The sequence below is a fragment of the Plectropomus leopardus genome, chromosome 18 (assembly GCF_026936395.1).
Source record: "Plectropomus leopardus strain MGB_pleo_1.0 chromosome 18, ASM2693639v1, whole genome shotgun sequence".
NCBI classification, from domain to species: domain Eukaryota; kingdom Metazoa; phylum Chordata; class Actinopteri; order Perciformes; family Serranidae; genus Plectropomus; species Plectropomus leopardus.
The window spans coordinates 17,339,667-17,357,972 of record NC_142193.1 but is presented as its reverse complement, the minus strand read 5'-3'; the positions used below and the strand labels follow the sequence as shown (position 1 = coordinate 17,357,972).

The 18,306-nt window shown below is 38.2% G+C and overlaps 1 protein-coding gene across 2 annotated transcripts; it reads left to right on the top strand.

Moving 5' to 3' along the window:
- Positions 1-1,797: 1,797 nt before the first annotated feature.
- On the top strand, positions 1,798-16,735 carry mgrn1b (mahogunin, ring finger 1b). 2 transcript variants are annotated; one of them, XM_042505275.2, is made up of 17 exons: positions 1,798-2,153; positions 3,861-3,979; positions 4,155-4,243; positions 4,360-4,506; positions 5,586-5,703; positions 7,052-7,118; positions 7,232-7,275; positions 7,972-8,019; positions 9,543-9,611; positions 9,715-9,874; positions 10,001-10,110; positions 10,875-11,089; positions 12,472-12,583; positions 12,672-12,717; positions 12,819-12,923; positions 13,355-13,400; positions 14,900-16,735. In XM_042505275.2, exons 1-16 carry the CDS (start codon positions 2,066-2,068, stop codon positions 13,393-13,395), a joined length of 1,578 nt encoding a protein of 525 aa, XP_042361209.1. In that variant the 5' UTR covers positions 1,798-2,065; the 3' UTR covers positions 13,396-13,400; positions 14,900-16,735. The 2 variants fall into 2 exon arrangements, with proteins under 2 accessions (XP_042361209.1, XP_042361208.1); XM_042505274.2 differs by lacking the exon at positions 13,355-13,400 and having other exon boundaries at positions 1,799-2,153.
- The last annotated feature ends 1,571 nt before the right edge of the window (positions 16,736-18,306 follow it).

The following is an 18,306-nucleotide window of genomic DNA, read 5'->3' as shown; positions in this document are numbered from 1 at the left end:
GATTAGAGGGTTCGTAGGATGAGGTGAGGAGGTGCTGGAGGAGCAATTTAATACAACGGTGAAACTGAAAGTGACTGACAGGAGGAGGAGCTTTGCTTAAAACGGCCTAGTTTCTCACATTTGTTACTCTTGTCTGTGGAAGGACATGTCTTCAATTCATTTATTATAGTCAGTGTAGAATTGTAGGTAGTATGCTTGTAGACGTTGCAGAATACAAAAATATCACAATGGAAATGAAAAGCATGCAGTTTACATGCATTTCTTACTACATTTGGTTTTCTAATCAATGGGCTGCATGCATGAAAGTTTTTTCTTTTTTCATGAGTCCACAACAAGAATCTACAACAGGATATAAACTTTGTCTCTGCACACATGCACATAATGTAATTCAAATACACCAGAGGTATGATTTTATAAAATGTTCATAATGAAATCGTCACTGTTCCCTCCTGATTTTACAGAGAGCTGACACTTGACCTCTTCATTTACATGGAGCTATAAATAAGGAGAGGAGTACTGCAGGTGCATCCTGGAAAGGAAACAAGGGAAGAGTAGAGAAATGATGCTTCACTGACAGAGGATGTAAACTCAGTTTCATTTGCTCATTTTATCTGACGTGTCTAATGCCTTCACTACTTAAAGCAAGTAAAACCAAGCAAAGTCATATAAATATTTCTAATGCCAAATTACTTCTAATAACAATGTTGTTTAATTGATTTATATATAAGTAATCAAGCAATAATTTAACAAATATTTATGTCTGTTAAGTAAAATCTAGTGAAGGTCACCAGATTTTGTTAAACATTAAACATTAACATTTCAAACAATGTTTTCCTGAATCAGAATATATACTACACTTATATCACACTTTTTCAACTTTTTGGTGTTTTATTAAAAGATTCTTGACAAAAAAAGATGCACTTGTAAAACTGATACAACACCTCCACCTGACTGCAACAAAATGTATTACAAGCATGCAGAAAAAACAATTATTATTAGTATAACAGCCATTTAAATACACTGCTCTGGACATAATAATACCACACCAGAACTTCAGATAAAATTGTAAAATAAAATAAAAAAATAAAAATAAAAAAATAAATAAAATGATGATAAGGCAGGGGTACCGGTTGATAACTTTAGACTGTATAAATAATCATGACAGAAGTACTAAAGGCCTACATTTATTAGTACTTCTAAAGAATGTGAATTGTTGTATTTATTCATTCTTTGGGGGGCAGAACATACCCTACCATGCAATTTATCATAATGTGCATTTATTTTCCATGTGCACTTGGTGTATATATTTTTAGTGTTGATTTTTGCATCTTGTGTTTTGCCATTTATACCCATCATTTTGCCCTATTCCTTTTTTTTCACCAATTCCTGTTTCAATTCCTATTTTTTGCATCTTTTCTTTCTTTCTTTTTTTGTACTATTAATATTGTACTATTGTACTTTTTGCATACTAATAAATGAATATCTTATTTTGTTTTATTTTCTATTGTGCACATTTGTTTTTTATTAATGTTATAATTAATATTAATGTTATTAATGTGTGTTATGGTGCCACACATTGGGCTTCACAATTAAAAAACAAAGACCCATCCCCAACTGTTATTTTAATTTCACTCTACTATTAATTTTTTACCCGTTTTTACTCCATCTACCTTTTTAAAACGAACCGACGCCCTTGCCCTGACCCCTTCCCCTCCTGACCTCCTCCCCGCCGGGCGGTCCCGACACACACAGCGAACGCCCCGAATCTCTGGAACGCTTGGAAACAGCCAATCAGGTTGGTTCCTGCTCCGTTAGCCCAGCTCTGGCAAAACAACAACCCGTCTCAGTTTGTTTCCTGTTAGCACTGGCATTCACAGTGTATCAGCGGACAGAACTACCCGTGTAAAATGTTAAATTAACGACAGCGTTCACACCCGGTCGATGTTATCATTGCTTTGTCGTTAGTGAACGTTTTGGAGGCAGGGCTATTTGAAGCTGTGACTCGCTGTTAGCTGCCAAGCTGCTAAGCTAACTGTAGCTAACATCGGCGATCCAGCAGAGAAAGATGGGGTCCATTCTCAGTCGCAGAATCGCTGGTGTTGAGGATATCGATATCCAGGCCAACTCGGCCTATCGATTTCCACCGAAATCTGGTAAGTGATTGGACTCTGTCTCTGGCTGAATTAAGATTTACCATAAACACGTCTTTTTAAAGCACGAATCAACATCCAGGCAGTGAGCTCAGGTTAGCTAACGCCAATTATGCTCGATTTATTGTTTATGTTGTGTTCGTTATCATCAGCTAACATTTGATAAGGAGATATCAAATGAGAACACGTGAATCTATAAAACTGTGACTGCTGGAGTCACATGTTTAGAAACCCTTGTAAAAAATTTTGTTGTGTCTATCTGCAGTATCTTATTAGTAAGAAAGTATTACAGGAAAAAGTGCATCATGGTTGTTTTTTGTTTTAGAGATTACATACTGAAATTAGTAAATAACCATATATGAATATTATATACGGGGGAAAAAAGTATAAATACAGTAGTTTAGGTATCGGGAATCGTACTACTGCTGAGGACTGTCAGGCGCTAGTTTGTTTATTGTTAGGTTATTTCAGTGTTATGGCAAGGCTTTGAAGCAATGCATGTCAAACTGAACTATAATGTGTGTTTTATCCACATGAAATTGACGCTACAAGAGTTAATGAGGCATGACACCCATTGGGTTTTCAGCTTACAAGAATAAACAAATAAGTAAATAAAATATAGGCGAGTCTCAAGGGCATTTCTTGTTGTATTTTAAATAAACAGTTTCACATGTTAATTATTCTCTAACCTTTGTTTTCAAACAATATCATTAAGGTGTAGTGTTGTCACAATGCTCGAGTTTCTCACTTTGATAAAATACTGTTTTGATACTATGTGGAAAAATAACACTGAGATCATAAAATTTAATTTTTTTATTAAAATGTAATGATAACAAGGCTTTAACATGGTACAGAGGAGGTTTATTTTCTTGGTCAGTAGCAGAGAATAGCAGAATGACTGTAGTACACATTAACATTAAGAGATTAAAAAAAGTGCAGCTGCTACAGGTGTATCATACTGCAGAAATTATATAATCAAATTTAAATTTTAAATATTCAGAGTCGACATGTATTGATGAATAAATATTTTTTTGACAACGCTAGTACGGAGGTTAATATGTCAATGTTAGACCTAGAGACTAGACTCAGTATACAACCCATAAAAAGCACAACCCTTTTTAATGTCAACTGGCCCGTCAGCTGGTCATATCATTTCCTGCATCTCAGCACTTACCTTTGGTAATATCATACAGTAACACTTTAAGGCAAACATAGTTAACAGTGGCATAGTGTTGCGTGACTTCTTCACAAACCTTTGTTATATGGATTGATCCCATTTAGTCAGCCAAGCAGCCTATACAATTTTATCTCACCTGAATAACAGACCTATAATGAATGGGGGAAAAACAGCCAGACTCAACTTCAGAACATAACCTGTAAATACAATAATATTATTACCGGTGGTTTTTGGGGTTAAACTCTTGTGTATCTACTCTACTCCTGCCTTTGAAACGACTGCATTATTAAACATGAGTTTAAAACATGTTGCTTAAAAGAGTCATAGCCAACAATCATACAGATACATCAATTTATTTTTTAACAGATAATTTAAAGTAACTATGTAGAAACTGAGTTGTTTACATTGACACAGACCGAGAGGTTCCTTTTTAAAGACATATAACACAAATTTAAAAGTAAGCTGAATCACTGTCAGTGTATTATATTGCTTGCAGTGCCCGTGTTATTCATGTTTCCTTTTCTTGTCCTCAGGGAATTATTTTGCAAGCCACTTCTTTATGGGAGGAGAGAAATTTGACACACCACATCCAGAGGGATACCTTTTTGGAGAAAACATGGACCTGAATTTTCTTGGAAATAGGCCAGTGCAGGTGAAAACTACTTCATCTGAGTTGTTTTAATCATCTTAGGATTCAGTGCTGTATGTTGTCCACATTTTTAAAACTACAACGATGCAGTTCTACATTTGTGGTCAGTCATAGGATATATCAAAGCATGTCAATAATTTTAAATCAAATCTCATCCATATTGCTTTTATGTCACTAGTTTCCATATGTGACGCCTGCACCCCATGAGCCTGTGAAGACCCTGAGGAGTCTGGTAAACATTAGAAAGGACTCTCTGCGTTTGGTCAGGTAAAAATGACGAGACAAATTACAAAAGAAATGACATTAAAAGTAAATAACGGCTTTAAGGAAAATAGTTTCCAGTGTGGCAACTTGTAAAAGCTTACCAAACCTCTTGATTCTAGGTATAAAGATGACTCTGACACACCAGTGGAGGAAGGTGGGAAGCCAAAGGTTCAGTACGGTGTGGAGTTCACCTTTGATGCTGATGCTCGAGTGGCCATCACCCTCTACTGCCAAGCATTTGAGGAGTTCTCCAATGGGATGGCAGTGTAAGAATTTAATTTCAAAACTCCTTTTTTGGGGGGGGGGCTGAGTAGGCTGAAGCTTTAGCTTTTTGTAGATCAAAGGGTGAGCTACTACTTAAATATTCAAGTGAACTGGAAGTGAAGTTTTATCTAGTATTATATATATATATATATATATAAAAGGCGGGGGGGGGGGTGACTTGCAGCAAAGGGCCAGGGCCAGACCTGAACCTGCTGTGGTGAGGACACAGCCTCTGTTAATGGGGCACCTGCTCTACCAGCTGAGCCACCGGGCCCCCCCATATTATTTGAACTTTAAAAACTTTCAAAATCATTTCACCAATTTAAAGAGGGTTCACACATACAACTAGGCCATCTATGCAGTAGAAAAACACATCTACTGTTGAAATTGGGGTTACGTGACTAGAGGAAAAAAGAGACAAAGGGCTGGCTTTAACTCAAGAGGTAGTGAACTACAACCAAAGCTGGCTGAAAATGGCTTAATTATCCCTTTCAGCGCCACATCTGAATCCATTTATGAAACAAAAATAGGGCATATTTATCTGTCTTTGAGAGGGTAGATTGTTCAGATTTGAATCATAAAAACTGATAAATGTAACTAACACAGCCACATCCTATTAGTGGAAAATCTTGTGCCGGAGACATTAAATCTCAGTTTTATGGATAGTGAGATTCAGGCCTTACAGCACAAAGACGAGAATAGATACGGTGGGTCCTTAGCAACCACCAGTCACCATGGATACTGCTGATTAGACTTAGAAGAAGATGAAAGTAATATTTTCTACTGAAGTTTTTGAGCTATGGGGAGATCAGACAGGGAGATGATGCATTTTTCCAGAAACATAAGGATCAGATATGGCTCCTGTTGTGCTACTCTACTCATTTTTTTTATTTTCATTTTGTCGAGGCACACTAATGCATGTATTGAGTACTTGAAGATGATAACAGTCATTAGGCTGACCTCAGTGATGAATGCTAACATTTGTTGTTGCCCTGTAATAAAACCAGAGTGCACTGTTCATCCAGGGTTCCTTCTTGCTCCTGTACACTGATCACTTTTTTCTGTAACTTATTGTGTGCAGATACAGCCCGAAGAATCCATCGCTCGTCTCTGAAACTGTGCATTACAAGCGAGGTGTGAGCCAGCAGTTCTCCATGCCATCTTTCAAAATAGATTTCAGCGAGTGGAAAGAGGAAGATGTAAGTATTTGCAGTAGTTTGTTACTGAGTCCCACATCATGGCAACAGATTGTCATCTCTGGTGTTGTATTATGTTTTTGAATATCCTGCTCATACTTACAAAGGACACTTTTTGCCAAAGGGTCTACATTAAAGCTTTGCCTGCCTTACCTGACCCCCTGGGTTCAGGCTGCGCAGGGCTGTTACTTCTTCATTTTCCAACGAGCTTGAATTGGGCTGGGTTCTCTGCAATTTAGTGCTTTTATTTGTTATTTTGTTTATTTATTTGTTGAGTGCTAAAACTGGTAGTTTGCATGCATAAATAGCAGAAGATTTAATGGACTGGATCAAAAGGGAAAGTGGAGGGGGCTGCAACTGTGAGAGAGAGAGAGAGCAATGTAAGAGAGCAATGTAGTAGAAAAGTGGGTGAGGGGGTTGCTTCTGCCTGCTTCAGCCTCACCAGTAGTGGAAGAAATCTTTGTAACCCACAGAGTAGACCTGTGATCTGCGCGCTGCATTGCCATGTATCGCCACTCTGCAGAGCCTGACTTGCTTGAGACGACAACCTTTTGAAATAAGGAAGAGAGGAAGTAGAAGGAAGGCCACTGAGAGTGAGATCTGGTTTACAAGCACACCCTGATCGCAGTACAGATAAAACAATAGAAGTACACAGAAGTTACAGTGTACATCAACAAATTATAAAACAATGTATCAAGAAGGACATCAACATAAGGGCCAACATCATTAACAGAAAACACCTGCGTTCACATTACTCTCAGTGAAAAAGAATTTAAATTGATTCAAAGGGATTAGCTTGTCTAATATTACAAGCTCCTGCAACTTTTTTCGCTTGTGTTGTTGTGGTGTTTAAGAGCCAATTTCCCGCTTTCAGTGTTAACATGATGATTTTCGAGGACCAGATAGTCATGGGACCTGGCACAGTATGAATTTGATCCATAGTTTAAAAGACTTCTAAAATACCCTGGTGGCTTGCCCAGAAGTGCTTTGTAAATAAATAGTATGCAGTGTTCTCTTCTCACTGCCACCCAACTTCCCATATTATAAACAACAATGTGTTTAAAAGCCCTCTACAGTCATAAACCTGAATGCAAAGTGATAGACTGCACTGAGAGGTTGAAGAGTAGACACAAGAGAGTGCATGTAAATTACAACGCCATAGTCAGTAAAGTATAAAAAGACTTAATAAACAATTTGCTTTCTGCAGTTCTGGAAATTGTTTGCATTATTTTTGTGGAAAAATGTTAGATAATATGTTTTGATGGACTGTTATTACACACATGGATACATGTCCTCTGTTTATAAGCGTGCCTCATATAATGATAAAATATATGCATCTCTTCCCTCAAAGCTGAACTTTGACCTCGACAGAGGAGTGTTTCCCATGGTAATCCAAGCTGTGGTCGATGAAGGGGACGGTAGGTAGCAATCAGGACAATAAAGCGTTTCTATGGAGACTGTCAGTGTTATCAGTTGAATTGTAAGCTTAAATGCACGCTTGTACTAACCTGGATTTCTTGTTCTTTTCAAGATTGCCTCGGACATGCTCACGTGCTTTTGGCAGCGTTTGAAAGAGTACGTATACATCTAAACAACAGGATTCCCATGGGTCTTTGAAAACCCTGAAAGTTTGTGAAGTAGAGGGAAAAATCCAAGCGTTAGAAGTTTTTGAAACTAGATATCAATCACTGAAAATGCTTAATCTATATATTTTGTAATGTAGTTTGTGCAAGAATATTGAAGTTCTTTTGATATTTTATGCCTTCACTGTAACTCAGCATAGTTGAGAAGTGTTGCCACAGTGTCAATAATTCCCTGCTGTACTATCTACTTTTGCAATATTGGAAAAAGTATTGAACAGGACAGAGAATTTCACCTGTTGGTGTGCATCTTCTTAAAAAATATTCTCTAACTTCAATTAATGCAACATTTTTGTTGCACCAAAGAACCCTCTGTTTTCATTCTTTTTAAGAGTCATTGTAGTGGATAGTAATAATGATAATATTAATAATATTAATACTGTATACAGAAAAAACATGATTTTTTTCTAAGATGGTTATTGTACTTTTAAAATCTCAAACCGTTGCAGTTCTAGTGGAAAAAGTAATTAACCTCGATCTGTGTCTCAAACAGTAGTGTTGTGTTCTCGAATTTGAAGAAAATGGGCGAGGAAAATCCTTGTAAAAATCTTTGAATTTGACTTTTAAAAAAGCATTGTAACCCTGTTGTAAAAGTAAATAATTTTTATCTGTTTGTTTTTTCCTCCTGCAGCACGTTGATGGCAGTTTTTCCGTCAAGCCTCTGAAGCAGAAACAAATCGTAAGCTAATGAATGTTCCTATTTCAGTAGTGCTTTTTTATTCTTAATGAGTAAATAATTAAGTGGAATGTTTTAAGCAATTAGGACTATTATTGTTTTTTTTAATCACCCTAAATGCAAGACAGTACATTGTGAAGCATGCACTGTACGCGCCACAGCATGTTGTTAATGTAATGCAGGGTGTTTTATGCATCAGTGACCCTTGTACTTGTTTGCAGCTTTAAAAAGAAAAAAAAATACAAAAATCGGTGCCTTGTCCCTGGGGAGTCTTGCAATACTGTAGATCTGTGAAGTAGACTGAATATAAACGTTCGGAGAGCTTAAAGTAATTTCAGTTTTGGATCAGTCTGTAAATATGAAAATTTTGGTTCATTTAAATGGACCTTAATATTTCACTAATATTCAGAGTCATAGCCCAGTGAGAATATAAATGGCTAATGTAATTACCTCAGTCAGAAGAGATTGGCCTGGATTGAAAGGGGTGTTGTTAACATTTTTTATAATCCTTTCAATAGGAAAATATTACTACCTAATAACCTCATAATTGCTTAATCCAATTGTGTCTCTGTGGTTGGAATACATTTATTCTTTCTGGGCATGTTTGCACCATGATGGAGTAACATCAGGTGAGATCATGCACCGCACGCAGAGTACTGCATCAGCTGTTTCTGCGTTCTGCAGATTTTGACAGAAAATCAAGCATGAATTCTAAAAATACTTAGCGCTCTGCTGGTGCTATGTTTTTATATGTGTGCTCTGTTTCGTATGCTTTGATTTTGAAACAGTAGCCTGATGTAAGGTTGTTGCTAAAGGCTGCATTATGGAGTTAATGGACAAAACCATTGTCTATTGCTACCAGTAGCATGCTGATGAGACGTTCAGGGAACGTATTTAAATTGTAACATCTACTACATTTGAGGTGTTCACATTGGAGGGACATCTTTAATTTTAGCGACAGAAAAAAAACCTGAGTTACACTTATGCTACTTATTGATAGATGATATTAACAGGTGGAACAGCTTTTTCTCCTTCTGAACTTTATTTATTGAATTAATTTAATTTTCTCAATAAAGTCTGAAAAAAAGCTCTGTATTTCCAGCATATTAGGCACTTCACAACAGGCAGCCACTTAATGCAAGTCAAAAAATATATATTTCTATTAAATACTTTGCCGCATGTAAACCCACATCTTTAGGATCATTTTATTTAGCGTCCCTATAAAGAGTTACGTTGGAAACTCTTTATCAGAATGATTTTAATTGGACGGAAGAAATATTATTATGTAACCGCAGCTGTTGTTAAGACATGGTTTTATTTTAAGAATGAAAATAACATTCAGCAGTGATATACAGTATGGGTATGAATCTCTTGTGTGTATCACTGCTCTCAGACTTCTCTAAAATTAAAAAAAATCAAAACAGTGTGGAGAATATGTTACACATTTTACTTGCAGGCTCTATTAGACCTCATTGCATGTGCAAACATAGGTTTCTGAAAAATCATTTCTGTTACTGTCTTTTCAGGTGGACCGTGTGAGCTACCTCTTACAGGAGATCTATGGGATTGAGAACAAAAACAACCAAGAAACCAAGGTTTCAATGGAAATATTACCTTATACATGAATAACAATGCTGTGATAGTTAATGAATGTTTGTCTTGTGTTACTCTTGACTTGATTTGATTTATTTTTCCCAGCCATCAGATGATGAGAACAGTGACAACAGCAATGAGTGTGTTGTCTGTCTGTCTGACCTGCGAGACACACTCATCCTGCCCTGCAGACATCTGTGTCTCTGCAACTCCTGCGCAGACACTCTGCGTTACCAGGCCAACAATTGTCCGATCTGCAGGCTGCGTAAGAAGTGTTATATTATTTAAATAAACTTCTTCTCTTTAAGGTGCTTTAATGAAACTGTTTGAAGAGTAGTCAAAGTTTAACATTATTACTCTGTTTAATTGGAGTCTGCATTCCTCTTGCCAGCCTTCAGAGCCTTGCTGCAGATCAGAGCTGTGAGGAAAAAGCCTGGTGCTCTTTCTCCCGTGTCCTTCAGCCCTGTTCTGGCTCAGACCATGGACCATGAGGAGCACTCAGTAAGTCTCATGTACATGTGTGTATAATCAGATAAAGTTGGCCAAGATGTGCAGCAACATCAAGGGAGAACTGGGGATGATTTGGGGCTGCAAAAGATTTCTGTCTATTTTTCTGTTTTTATTGCATTATGAAGTCTGCAGTAAAAAAAACTTTGCAAGGAATGCATTTTTGGAACAGCTGAAGTACACAAATTGAAGTCCTAAAAATAATCAGTTTTTACCTTAGCATGTGTCAAACCGGTTACTCAGTAAAAGGCTAACACACAGTTAAAATGCAGTCAAGATTTTGACAAACCTCTATAGAGCAGCATATTGGTATGTTATGGCTCAGTCAACATGAATCATCATGTAATAATCTGCCTGCAGCTGCTTCAGAGTTTAAGCCTTGTAGCTTCCAGGATCCCAGCAAAAGCAAGGCACCAGACTACTGAAGGGCTCTGTTAAGCAGTGACAGATCAGAGATGTACATGAAATGTTGTTTCAGCCACCAAAAGCTAATATAGTACTCCAAAAAGATAGTCAAATTTTAAAATTTTTGATCTTTTTTTGGGATTATGTCGTTGCAGCTTTGTAAGGCATATTCTTCAGCAATTATATAGGGGTAAATGTTTACCGTATGTCAGCACAGACTGATGAGTTCATCTCCAAACCCTAAACTGGTATTAACCTCTGAATGAAATATTTTTTTATGCTTATTATTATGCAGCCACGTGTTTCTCAGCTGTACATTGTCACCGACAGTCCTTGTCTATGTCTCTGTGCAGAGCACAGACTCGGTTCCTCCCGGCTTTGAACCCATCTCACTGTTAGAGGCTCTGAATGGTCTGCGATCAGTGTCTCCTGCCATCCCATCTGCCCCCCTCTATGATGAAATCAACTTCTCAGGGGGTCTGGGAGGTGACAGCAGACAGCTGAGCTCTCCAGAGCATCTGAGTGATGGAAGTCTGCAGAAAGGCAAAGTCAGCAAGTCACCTGACAGGTATGTTTACAACACATGCACTCAAAAACATTACAGTAGGAAATGAGGTTAGGACAAGACATTCGATATGTATTTATTTATAACATTAATTACAAACATCACTTTACGTCAGGCTCATTGGGCTCTGGCTTGTGTTTTTCCCCTACCAGTGATTGCTCATCAGGGTGTTGGTGTTGAATGTTTTTTGGCACGTTGCTTGGGTTTTTATTCACATACCGTACAATAGTGGAGCAATGCCAACACAACTCTCTTCCTCTCAGTTACAGTTGTAGCTGACCGGGAATCCACTGGCTGGTCTTCCAGCTCTGGTGTTTGGTTTGTGCTTGCTGTAGCATGACTGACTCACATGCCAGTCAGCTTGTTGTGCTAGCTTCAGAGCCTGTTGCTTAGAGCTATAAATTTGCAGATGGAACTTGTGAACTTCTGTTCTGCATTACGTGAATCAACTATGCGGCTGCCTGTGCTGACTAGTTCTGCTAAAATACACAAACTGTTGCAGCCCTGGTCTCTACTGCAGATTTCCTTTCATATGGGACAGTCGTTATGACTTTATTGGAGGATGTAGCTTCCTCATGCTGCTGGCCTAAAGCCAGTTGTATTTAACATTTATTCTAAAGGGTATTGCATCATTTCTTTTTAAAAGCCAGAGGTGTCATTATTATGTGTTTGGTTGTGTGTGTGTATCTGTCTGTCCAGTTAATCTCAAATACTACAGGAGCAAAGAGACAAATATTTTTTGTGCATATTATAACTGTCTGCTCGAGGACCTCCTGTGGTCATGGTGAAAAAGCTGTTTTGTTGACATTTCATCATTGTCTACTGACACCTCAGTCTTCTTAACCCTCCAGCAGGGACATCAACAAGTCATTAAAAAAAAAAAACACTTTACAAAAGCACAGAACAAAAGGTATTTCCAGATACTGGCTAATTACCAGAAGCCTTTCTGTCTGATGCAGACCACATTTTGGCCTTCATCTTGGCTCGAAAACTGCTATCCATAGAAAAGTTTGGTCTCATTTTGAGCCGGATGATCTGCAGAATAATTCTTTACCTGATATGTTGTTAACCACTGAGGTTAGGCAGCACACAAGATGAAAAAATAAGTTTTTGTTAACTTCACCACAATGTCGACAGTGAGTTAGACTGGAAAGACAATTCCACTGGGCACAGTCGCGGCACGTGCGCTTTCCAGTGGCTGCGATCAGCTCCTGTGGCCACAGCCAGAACACTGCCACCTGGTGGAGATCTGCACTCTACAAAGTGCACTTTTCTAGATAGAGTGAATATCAGACAGTTTATTGAGCTGTGATTGATTGAATTACCTTTTCATCTTGAATCTTTTTGTATTCATTATTTTTTTTGTCTTGCTCTCCGACCTACAGCACCCTGAGGTCTCCATCCTCCCCCATCCAGGAGGAAGATGAAGAGAAGCTGTCTGAGATGTCTGATGCTCAGCCACACACTCTGCTGTCCAGCAGTCCCGCCCCCACTGACGTAAGCCGCCACTTCACCACCTGGCATTTAAACTTTAACTCTGCTGCAAACAAAAGTTTTAACTGGATCTTTGTCTTTCTTATTCCAGGCCACAGCCACCGAGGATGTGGCAGAATCCCTGTCTCCAGATGATGGTGAGCAGTCAGTCAGTGAACAGTTAATTATGTGACACTGGTAAAGATTTTTTGGCTTTGAGAGCTACGTTCGTTGACATTGACTCTCCTGGGTTATCCAGAGGACAGGATGCATGCTGGAGGAGACATCCTGCAGGACTGCAGCAGTGAACACAGCAGCTTGACCAAAACAGAGAGCGACCCACCAGGTGACTTGTCTCTGCCAGGTAAGAGCTTCTCTGCCAGGAACAGAAAAGACATTTCAGACTGTCAAGAATTCTCTCAGAGCCTCTACGATTAAGAACCGAAAGAAAAGAAGCACAATATGTACTGTGTATGTTATCAATTATGTATACAGCCATATTCAGTATAAACCTGTTTCTTCCGAGGACAGCTTAGCGCAAATCATTTGATCGAACGTTGACTGTACCTCCTTAAATTGATAGCATTGTCAACTATAAGTGGTCCGTTTTTTGCTCATTTTTGACTCTTTTCTAGTTCTGGTTCTCTCAGCGTTTCTCTTCATGAATCCAAGACTGAAGGCTTTGATTCCCTGTGCTTTGCATCTAACCTGTGTACTCTTGTGCTTCTCTGTTCCCTAACACTCCTCCTTTGTTCCCTACCGTCCTGTCCCTTCGTACCGCCTCACTTTGGGCAGCTCTCGGTCCTGATTCCTGCTCTATTGGTATGGAGGAATAACTGTGGTATGTAGGCTTTCCTGTCGGCTATGCTTCTCTGTATGTGAGCTCTACTGCGCTCACCGAATCCTGCTCTACGCTAATATTCGTTGCCATATATCACAGCTAGAAATGAACGATCTGTCGGGTATTATCAAGTGAATTTCTTGTGATTACACCAGTTTTTATTGCAGACAAGGCCTATCTGATCTAGAATGTTTTTTTTGTGCATTGATATGATCCTGTTCATGCCTGGTATTAACATTTGTTTTGGTAACCCAACACAGGTGGACAGCTGAGACACCTTGCCGCTCAAACCTGCTCACACCTCGCCGCTCACATTTTACCACTTGTGTTCAGATTTTGTTACTGCCTACATCACTTACACTAGAACTAGGGCCCCATGCACAGTTATTATGTTGACTCTCTTGCTAGCTGCTTGCTAGCATGCTCATGAGTTGCTTTAGCGGTTGTGTCTGCACAGCTGGAGATATCTCTGTCTGCAGAATTCAACCCGTCTCCCTCTATAGGGCAAAACAATGGATGCTCACGCAACACTTCAGCTAGTCGAAGTCATCATAATATTGGCAAGTTAGGCTTTATGTTACCATAACAACCACCATGTCCTGCATTGATGATGTAGTCCTTGTCTGGGGTGCATCATGACCATGGATGTATACAGAGAATTGGATACATGGTTGGAGGCAGAGCACACCTTATTCATTTGAAAGTTGCTCTGTGGCACATGAAGCCAAAAAATCTCGATTTCCATGGTGTGAGATTGTCTGGATCTTACAAATTTTAGGGGCCATAGAGAAAGCACACTAGAAGGTCAAGGCAGCCGAGTACAGCCCAGAGGCTAACTTATCTCTTAGCCCTATGCTAGCTTGAGTGGAGCTGAAAATGATTTATTCATGCAGCTCCTCTCGACATACGAAATGTCATCGGACCAAATGGTTCAAATCCAGATAGTAAAACTATTCATTTTGCAGGGATTGTGATGCTCAAAAAAATATTCAGTAATTCACAGATGTCTCTTTCACAGTCTAAGTCTATTGGCTATGAAAAAGGCTTTTTGGGTTTTTTCGTACGAAAACTTAGGAAGGCTAAATTCCAGAGCAAGATCCTGGTTGACTTAGGAGCAGACAGAGGAGCAATAGAAAGCGTACCAACTGGAAACAGCACGAACTGGCATGGTTCGTGCACGGCCCACGACAGGAAGGCTCTACAGCGGGTCATTAAAACTGCCCAGAACATCACTGGCAACCATTGTTGAAGTGAGGTGTTACGTTTATGTTTGCACAAAGAAAAAATGTGGCAGAAAGTGTCCCAGACCACCTCTGCGAGTGGTTTGAGTGATCGGATCTCAAAGCGTCTTAGTGGTTGTTTACACTTACATTTAGTACTTTCCACTTGTGATCAGTTAAGCCTCATGTTAATACCCGGTGTAAACAAGCTCTATTTGAAGCCTGAGTGGAGAATTCCCTTTGAGCTGTGTTGCTCATCTGCTGCTTCTCCATCTCCAGGGTCATCAGAGTCAACAGAAAGCCTGAAAAGTCAGAGCACAAACTGCTCCAGCCAGCCTCTCTTGTGTCCCATGAGCAGCCTTCATATGGAAGATGAGCACCTCAACCCCTGACTCTCATCCAGCCTTCTTCCCTCCCATCCATCACAAAAGATTTATGCATTACAAAGATCACCTTGTCCCCCTAAATAATTTTACCCCCCAGCCCATTTTTTCCGTGTCAGTAATCAGAGCTGACGATGACCCAGAGAGAAAGGTTACTAGAACAAGGGAGGACTGTTTATTCCGTCAGTGTCTCTGACATAAGAAAAGAAATTTGACTCCAGCAAAGATGTTCATGGTACCTTACTCTATGGCTGATGTTAAAAGACATTGTTCCCCTGGCTTTGAAAACATTTCATTAATTGTCAGATGGTGTTCAGTTGTGTGTCTTGACCAGAGTTGTGGTCTAGTAATGTGGATTCCAGAGATAATGCACCACCTGTCATGGTGGCTTTAAGCACACTTACTTTAAATTAACTGCGTATCAATGGCTTAACCCTAAATTCAAAAGAGTTTCTAAATACAGTGTGTGTTTGGATATTGCATTCATCATTGAGATACATTAATGACTTAAGAACTTATTTTTACAGGTTGATTTGGGTTATGAGCAGAAATTTGAAGACAAATATGTATCTGTGTGTCCATTTGAAGTGATTTTGCACTCCAACAAAATCATTTATAATCCATTCCTTACAACAAGAGTTTATCAGTTGAGTTTAAGTTGTCTGTAGTCTTAAACATCTACATGTGACTTTTTTTTATAATTTCAGAAGATGTGATATATCTATGTATCATAACTTTACTAGAATCCTGTGTAGTTACTTCAGAAATTGTATACTTGCATATTAAATAGAGAAAAAAAATCCTGATATTGAAATAACAGAACTAGATACAGATAACATGCACATTATTTAAGACTTGGATAATCAATAAGAGCTACAGATTCACATCCCTACAGCTAAACTCAAAGATAGCTAAAGCCTGCAGCAAGCATTGATGCTCCAGCTACATGTATGCCGACTACAGCACAGTAAGCGTGCTTGTCGTAGATGTTGCAGATCTCTGTACAGTCTTTTTGTGGAAAATCCGGTGTCTGCTTATGTGATGTAGCTGCAAAAAACGGGGGCCAGTGATATTGTGGCTGCAGCACTTTTTAAAAACTTGGTCCTTATGTGTAGCGCCATGCATATAGATTTATGTGCCTTGAATTGATATGGCTGCCTGCTTGTTGCATTGGACATTAGTGTTCTTATAAATGCTACAATATACAACCGTTTTCAGCCCATAGGCAGGATTTTTGATGCTGATGTACAGAGCCTTATTTTCTATCGCAATCTTCATGTTATTGGAAAAATGTATCTTGTTATTGCAATATGAAATCAGTGTTCATTTACTATGTTATGGCCATGTATCAATTATGCATTTAATCTTAGTGTTTAGGTTCAAGCTGATTCTCTCACTGTAAGTTTGATTGGAAGGACCATATCCAATGCAATAAGTGCAAACATTGCATTTTAATAATTGGGCTATCATTTGCATGTGAATTTGTAGAGGCTTAAACCTCTTACTGCTCTTAAATAATGGTTATTTTGTCTTTCTCCCCTCCTCTTCTGTGCCGTTTCAACTTGACACTGTGCCTTCCTGTTCCTGTTCTGACCACTATTGACCTGGTATCCAGGATAACTCCACAGTAGGTGGTTTGTGGCTCTCTGTAAAATCAATACCTGTCTCTCCTCGTGTGTATAGCAGCATGTGTATAACAATAAAGAACAAAGATTCAGAACTTAAACTCAAACTTTCTGATAATCAAATACTTTTTTTTACCTCTTATAATGATATGCTTTTTTTCTACAAACTGGAATCTGTTCATCCATAGTATTTGGTGAAATTATAAAATTTGGCTCTAAAATTCAGTTATAAAATTAATTATAAAAGTTGTTCTGAGATTGATAGGACTTTATAACATGACTGTTTTTGTCTCATTCAATTTACTAATCTGAATAACGAGGAGAGGTAGTTGTAAAAATGTTGATGAGTTTTGCGTTTGGATTAAAAAGTAAGGAAACTATTCCCTCGCCTCTTACATAAGTAAGTCCAAAATATGTTGTTCAAAATATGTAAAAAATGTCACACAATAATATGTTGTTCAAAATATGTAAAAAAATGTCATACTATAGTATGTCATCCAAAATATACAAAAAGCCATACTATAGTATGTAGTCCAAAATATGCCAAAAACGTTATACCATAGTATGTCACCCAAAATATGTCAGAAAAGTCATACTGTAGTATGTCATCCAAAATATGCCAAAAATGTCAGACTGTAGTGTGTTGTCCAAAATATGCAAAAACTGTCATTCTATAGTACGCCAAAGAAGTCATAGTATAGTATGTCGTCAACATATGCAACATATTATATTATGACGATGAATTTGATTAATTTGTATTTAAGTTAGGTAAGGAAAGAAAGTGCTCCCTCACCCCTTGAACTTCTAATTCTAAAATGTGCAAAAAATGTCAGAGTAAAGTATGTTGTTCAAAATATGTAAAAAATGTCATACTATAATATGTCGTCTGAAATATGCCAGAAAAATCATACTATAGTATGTCGTCCAAAATATGCCAAAAAAATAAAACTATTTTGCCAAAAATGCCATACTGCAGTATGTAGTCCAAAATACGTAACATATGACAGTATGGAATTTAGTATGAAACTATAGTATGACATTTTTTGCATATTTTGGATAGGATATTATACTATGACATTTTTGGCAACATTTATGAGGTTTTATTTGCTTTTCAGCAGTTTTTTGGACATTTCATATTGTGACATTTTTGCCATGGTATGGCACCTTCAATGTTTTCTTCCACATGCTATTTTATGGTGTTTTGGGCCGTTTTTGCAACATCCTATGTTATGGCGTGTCTCAGCATGCTGTTTTAAGTGGTTTTATTTGGTTTTCAGCTCTTTTTTGGCCATGTCATATTTTGATATTTTCGCCATACTATAGAAAGGCATTTTCAGTTGTTTGTTCAGCATGCTATATTAGGGTCTTTTGGGACATTTTTGCAACATCCTATGGCGTGTCTTGTAATGCTATTTTATGTGGTTTTCACCTATTTATTATGACATGCCATATTTTGACATTTGGCATTTTCTGTTGTTTTTTTTGACATGCTACATTAAGGTGTTTTTGGTCGTTTTTGCAACATTCTATGCTATGGCGTGTCTTGGCATGTTTTTATGTGGTTTTCAGCTGTTCTTTGGACACATATTTTGATTTTTTTTTTTTAAAGATTATTTTTGGAACCTGCGGCCACTGCAGCAAGGACGCAGCCTCTGTACATGGGGCACCGCTCTATGCA

Coding starts and splice junctions, on each gene's coding strand:
- mgrn1b (XM_042505274.2), top strand. CDS start 2,066: ATGGGGTCCATTCTCAGTCGCAGAATCGCTGGTGTTGAGGATATCGAT. Junction 5,704..7,051: donor GCGAGTGGAAAGAGGAAGAT/GTAAGTATTTGC, acceptor CTTCCCTCAAAG/CTGAACTTTGACCTCGACAG. Junction 7,119..7,231: donor TGTGGTCGATGAAGGGGACG/GTAGGTAGCAAT, acceptor GTTCTTTTCAAG/ATTGCCTCGGACATGCTCAC.